The 6,247-nt window shown below is 39.3% G+C and overlaps 1 protein-coding gene across 2 annotated transcripts in view; it reads right to left on the bottom strand.

Moving 5' to 3' along the window:
- The window catches only part of LOC115220506 (sine oculis-binding protein homolog A-like), a 151,079-nt gene that overhangs the window by 52,521 nt on the left and 92,311 nt on the right, over positions 1-6,247 (bottom strand). For both annotated transcript variants that reach the window (XM_029790642.2, XM_029790643.2), the window contains exon 4: positions 5,870-6,071. In XM_029790642.2, coding sequence (XP_029646502.2) covers positions 5,870-6,071 — 202 coding nt within the window. The remainder of the gene's footprint in view (positions 1-5,869; positions 6,072-6,247) is intronic.

The following is a 6,247-nucleotide window of genomic DNA, read 5'->3' as shown; positions in this document are numbered from 1 at the left end:
GAGGGTCCATGTGGTGTGTTCCGAACCCTATTCTGAGTAGTGATGCATAAAAATGAAAAGTATTGTTATTGGTTTTGTTATTTACATTCCCAGAGCAAACATCATCAACGTGTGTGTGAGTGTGGTAACGAAGACAAAGATACAGACACCTGAGGCAATAGAAACACACTTCTCCCCATCTCACCCACATACATATACAATACACATATGTATGTGTACGTGAGTGTTTGTGTATATATATATATATGCATTCATATGTATATGTATCTACATGTGTGTGTGTGTAGATTGAGTGTCTATCTCCAGCCAATGGTGTAATCTGACCCCAGCTGGATCATATAAAAGTGCAAATTTTATCACATCTCTAATGAACAGTTGCTGTGCAGCGGCATTCATTCTTCCTCATCTTTTCACTGAATCCCATATAACACTCCACCCCCCCAGCTCTCTTGTCACCACCACCACCACCACCACCACCACCACCACCACCACCACCACCACACTATCAAGCAATCAACTGCCTGAGTATCTGTCACCTCTAACAACAACAGAAATGAGATAGCCATTATGCAGTCATTTGATCTGTAAGAAATAGCAGCCAAACCACCTTTATATCATAGCTCTGACTTAAAGGACGCATAAAATTATGTGGTCCTAGATAACCTTAAAAAGGGTCAGTTGCCACACAGCTAGAATGACTCTGGTTGGAACTGATCCCGGTTAAACTAGAGAGTAACAACAAAAACAATGACAGCGAAGAATGCTCTAATGATTCTGCTAGCTGGCGGCAGCAGCAGTAGCAGCAGTAGTAGTAGTATAATAAAAAATAGATAGATAGATAGATAGATTCAGAAAGGATTGAACAGGAATATTCAATGAGTTTGATTTCAACATAACAGTTAGCAAACCTCAAACATAAAACCCAGATTCACTCACAGGAAACCACTATCACTACAGAAGGCCCTAACACACACACACACACACATAACTTTTAACAGAACCAGCTTTAACAAGGAGTCTTGCTGCAAGAATAAGTAGGAGAGTTTATCTCCTAATGTATACGTCTTTAGCTGTGCTGCTCCTTAACTAGAAGTGACTTTAGCAATGAGTCTGGTATACAAGATGCACCCTGCACACCATAGAAGATCCGGGAAGAAAAAGTATGTTGGTTTAATTCATCTTCCAACATGAATGTAATTACTAATACAACCAGGAACTTTATATATCTAATAAGGCATTTTCCACAGCAAACTCTTCTGCACCAATAACATTAAGTTTGGTTATTTCTGCTTGGATAACATTGCTTCCAAGATCACACATTAACCAAAAACGTACACCTAGAAAATCTCCACCCCAACAGCTAACTTGTAAATGCAAAAATCCCCCAACCTGCTCACAGAATCTTGTACTTCCAAAGCAGTAAAATATTGTGTCAATAACATCTTAGATGGCACTCTAGGGAATAACACAGGACTGACCATGAGCACTTTTAAAAGTCATTATTACCAACATCTACATTCATTCTGATCAGTGAAAACTATTTTTTTGTCCCAGTTTGTCAAGAAAATTAAGGATCATGCACATGAAAACAAAGAACACACTTAACAAAGTCCGAAACTGGAAGTTGTATTTAACTATAAAATTTCAGATATTGAATAAACCAACAATATCACTTAAATGAAGATCTGAAATATTGTTGATGTGTCATCATCAGAGAAAATTCCTTCTGAAGAGTGTCTAGACCTGAGAATCTACAGCCTATTAAATTAAATCTAAGGCAAACAAATTCACGAAGTTTTGTGAGGTAGCCGTCTCTCAATGATGATTACATATCTGGACAGTGTATTTTCCCTGACACCATAGCAATGCAGCAAACAACAGACAGCATGAATCTTTCCTATATTCATGAAGGAGAATTTGTTTAGCAAGTGCATTGTGAACAAAAAGCCTCAATTATTCACCAAATATTGCCTGATTGATTGTGCATGTGTGTGTGTGTACAAGATGTATGGAAACTGAGGAGTAATAAACTGAATTGCCAGCTGATGTTTCATTCTTAAACTCCTCTCTTTATAGCCTGGAGAACTATAACAGACAATATTGGGGCTGAGAACCAAACCAAAATGGACACCATCTGCACACTAAAATTCTTACTGAACTTAAAGCTATTTCTTACCATGCTAACAGGACCTCTGTGTGTGGCTTGTGGTTAGCAGTTCTCACAACCCATTCATCTAGCCATAGTCTTTTTTTTTTTAGTAAGCATCAGACTACAGAGTGTGGCACCCTGTTAAATGCCTTCTCCAGGTCAATGAATACAAGGTAAAGGGGTTCTCTTAGCTAAAAACTTATCCTCATAAATTGTTGCACAGGGGAGACTGCATTGGTGGCCCTTTATTCAGGCACAAAATCGACCAGCATCCCTTCTGAGATAATTCTCTTTCTAATTAGTTCTATTATAATGCTCTCTGTTACTTTGATAACTTGGTCCATCACTCTTGCTATATTACTCACATGCACACACAGACGCATGTGTAGTAATTCTGTCAAATGCCAACATACACGCAGAACCAAACATTCTCCAGATATTTCTGAATTTACAAAAAAAAAAAAATGTAAAAAGGAAAAGGCACGCAATATCCATCCATCTATCTAGCTGTCACCTTTCTTTTCTTTGATATATATATATGTTCTTGTGTGTGTGTGTGTGTGTGTGTGTGTGTGTGTGCGTGTGTGTACGTACATATATATATATATACATACATATATATGTATATATATATATATATATATATATATATATATATACACACATACGTATATATTTCATTGAGCTATTTTTTTTTTTCAATTTTTGATCACTGCCCCAAAGCCAGTGCTGCTGGTGGTGGTGATATTGCAGTAGTGGGTTCCCTGTACTAAAGTCTGGAATTACAACTAACGTCTTAATAACATTTCTCAAAGACATTTCCATCAAGATCCATTTCACTTAATTGATATTCCATTATTCGAAGAGAGCGGCATCGTCGACGGTGATTACTTGTACTGCCATACATCATTGCTCTGTAATTTACATATTACACACTGGCACCAGAGAGGCACCAAGAGGAGGGGAGCAAAGTGGCGGGGGGAGGGGGGCTAGCATTACACTGGGAGCAGAGATTTAATGCTTAACATTGCACTTCTTTTCTTGATTTAGCTATAAGGATGATAACGATGATGATGTGGATGATGATGATGATGGGGATGATGACAACTACAAAGTTTGTGACGCTGATGATAGTGGTGATGATGATGATAATGGTGTTGGTAGTGATGGTGATGATAATGACCATGCTATGATGACAGGACTGAGCACTGTCTGGCCAAGATGATACTAACTCTCCATTCCTGAAGATTGTTCTACAACCAAGCACCATTCCACAGGCAACCCACACACCTCACACCAAATCTCCACTGCTCTCTTAGAAAGGACAAGAGGCAACTAAAAATCTTCAAAGTTACTCCAAATGCCAGGTCCCTCTGTCCCTAATTACCTGTCCTGGTGATCTCACATCCACAACAGAGCAACAACTGAATCCCAAAAACTGACCGCTCCTCCCCATAGCCCCAACATACTCCAACCCTTAACAAATTCTAATACTACCATTTCTGCATTGCTGAGATGAGGAATTCATATTGTGTACACCATTTCCACCAGTCAGAGTGGCATCCTCCTTATCTTCACTGTTGCTTTCACTCTGTCACTGCCTACAGGCATAGCATAGTAGATAAAGGCCCTGAGTTCAATTCCAGGCAAGGCACTCAAGTGAATCACAAGACACCGGAAGAAGGCTGGAGCGTGCAACAGTTGAAAGATAGTGAAAGTAACAATCAAGATGAGGACACCAGTCTGGCCAATGTAACAACATAAATACAAAGTCCAAAGAAGCTTGACCCCAAACAGAATACACATTGCACAATCTGGACATTGCTGCTTCTCCAAAAGGATCAGCCAACTAAATAAAACGAATCCCTCCTGAACATACTCCATCCTCTATAAACATTCTTCTGTGTCCACTCTCTGTCTGTCTCTACCACAACTACAATGGTCTCTGCTTTTTAGAGCTAGCTGGTCTTGTTCCATCGCCATTCATGGTCACTTGATTTGGTGGTCATCTCTCATCATCATCTCACACATTGAGCATCTGTTACCATGGCAACAACAAGAACTTGTCTGTTACCATAACAACAACTGTGATTTTTTTTTGCTTGTATGATACTTGCACTAACCACAATTCCCCAGTCCTTCTAGCTCAAAATTAATGTCAATTATCTGGACTCTCCCCCCCCCCCCCCCGTTCATGCTTTCCTTTCAGCTGTTGACTTCTTCCAGAAGACCATAGGCTTCACATGTTCACATTCTGCTCAGATCTGTTCACATACACACATTAAAATTCTTCTGTTCACATTAACAACTTGGTTCACAATATTCACCATTATAACAAGTGAAATGCTGGAAGAATAATGGAAGAACAACGGACAAATTCCTAGGTTTTGACATCGATCATGAAAGAACGGTGTTTCTTTGTTTCAGCTGCAAAAGAACAAAGTCCCGAAAGATTGGTCATGAATTTAGGCACAAAGCTAGTCATTTTGTGGGGAAGGGATTGTTGATAGCATTTACACCCCCGTACTTAACTGGTACTTGATCTTATTGACCCCCCCCACCATCACCACAAAGGGACGAAAGATAAAGTTAGAATCAAAGAACAAGTGTAAGTGCTTTGTAGCCAATTAATATTTTTTTCTGCTCATTAAAGCTGGTAAAGCTGGCAGAATCATTAGCATGCCAGCTAAAATGCTTAGCAGCGTTTCGTCCAGCTCTACGTTTTGAGTTTAAATTCTTCCAACATCAATTTTGCCTTTCATCCCTTTTGGGCTCAATAAAATAAGTACCAGTGAATCACTGGGGTTCAATGTAATTGACTTATCCCCCTCCCTGAAATTGCTGGCTTTGTAGCAAAATTTGAAATCCATTTTTTTTTCTCTTCTTATCCACGACTTGTTCACACTCAACACAGTTCTGTTCACATGTCACAACAATCTGTTTATATTCTACCTTAACGACTTCATTTTCCTTCACAATACATTCTTCTGTTCATCATAAACCATTAACATTTTTACATTTCATTCTTATTTTGGTGTAAAAACAATTCCTTGCCCTGCCCTCAGCCAAACATCTCAGAACTTTCAGTTACCACAAACAAGAAAAAAAAAAAAAGAAAAAAACTAACAAAGACATAAATCATTGATTTTTAACAGCAGTTCACATTTATAACAGTAATTAACACAATTAACATCAGTTCATTTCCGTGTGAACTTTATCTTTGATTCAATTTGGAATCATTAACTGAGGATTTTAATGAATGACTAGCTGTAACCATTGGCCATACTGGAGTCTAATGTGGACAAAAAGGTACATTTATATAAGTTCATATAGGGTTGAATATCATTGTGGTGGCCACAGCAGACACTGGACAAGGTAGACTTGGTCACTACAACAGACACTATTCCCTGAGATTTATTTAAGATGAATGGTAACTTAATCAGGCTATTGCTTTTAGTGTGTGTGTGTGTGTGTGTGTGTGTGTGCGTGCGTGTGTGTGTCCATGCTTCATTTGTTGCAGCAGTGTTCTGGGAAGTTGGACTAAGACTCTGGTGTCTTGTAGTAGTGTTCTAGCAGTGTTGTAGCAATGTCCTACATGATCTTTGCTCCAGCTAGGGCAGAACAGTCTCTCAGTTTTTGTAGTTTTGTTAATAGATGCAAATGACAGAGAGGAAGAAAGGAAGACATAACACAGAAGAAGCAACAAAAATTCTCACTTACTTTTCCTTTCGGCTCCTATGCTGGGAGCATCGGAACTTTCATCATCACTGTCGCCATGACAATCATCCATTCCTTGGATGGAAGTGTCAGGCGTTGACGATGCTGTGTAGCGTTCGAGATTCAGGTTCTGCGTTTCCTGGTGACTGACCTTGTCATATCCGTACATTCCTAAAAGCTCATTCATGGTCGTTTCGGCATAATCCTGAAACAGCAACAAAATGCAAAGAGTGGAAATGGTAATTGAGGTTTTGGTTATTGTACGTATGGAACCTCACCAGTGATGATGCCACGGTGGGGAAAAAGAAAGAAACCGAGAAGGAACGAGTCCACTCGGTCAATTGGTTGATGTTAGGAAGGGCATCCAGCTGTAGAAACCAT

This window comes from Octopus sinensis, linkage group LG16 (assembly GCF_006345805.1).
Source record: "Octopus sinensis linkage group LG16, ASM634580v1, whole genome shotgun sequence".
Taxonomy (NCBI): Eukaryota; Metazoa; Mollusca; class Cephalopoda; order Octopoda; family Octopodidae; genus Octopus; species Octopus sinensis.
Note: the sequence above shows the minus strand (reverse complement) of the source record. Positions and strands in the feature narration are given on the sequence as shown.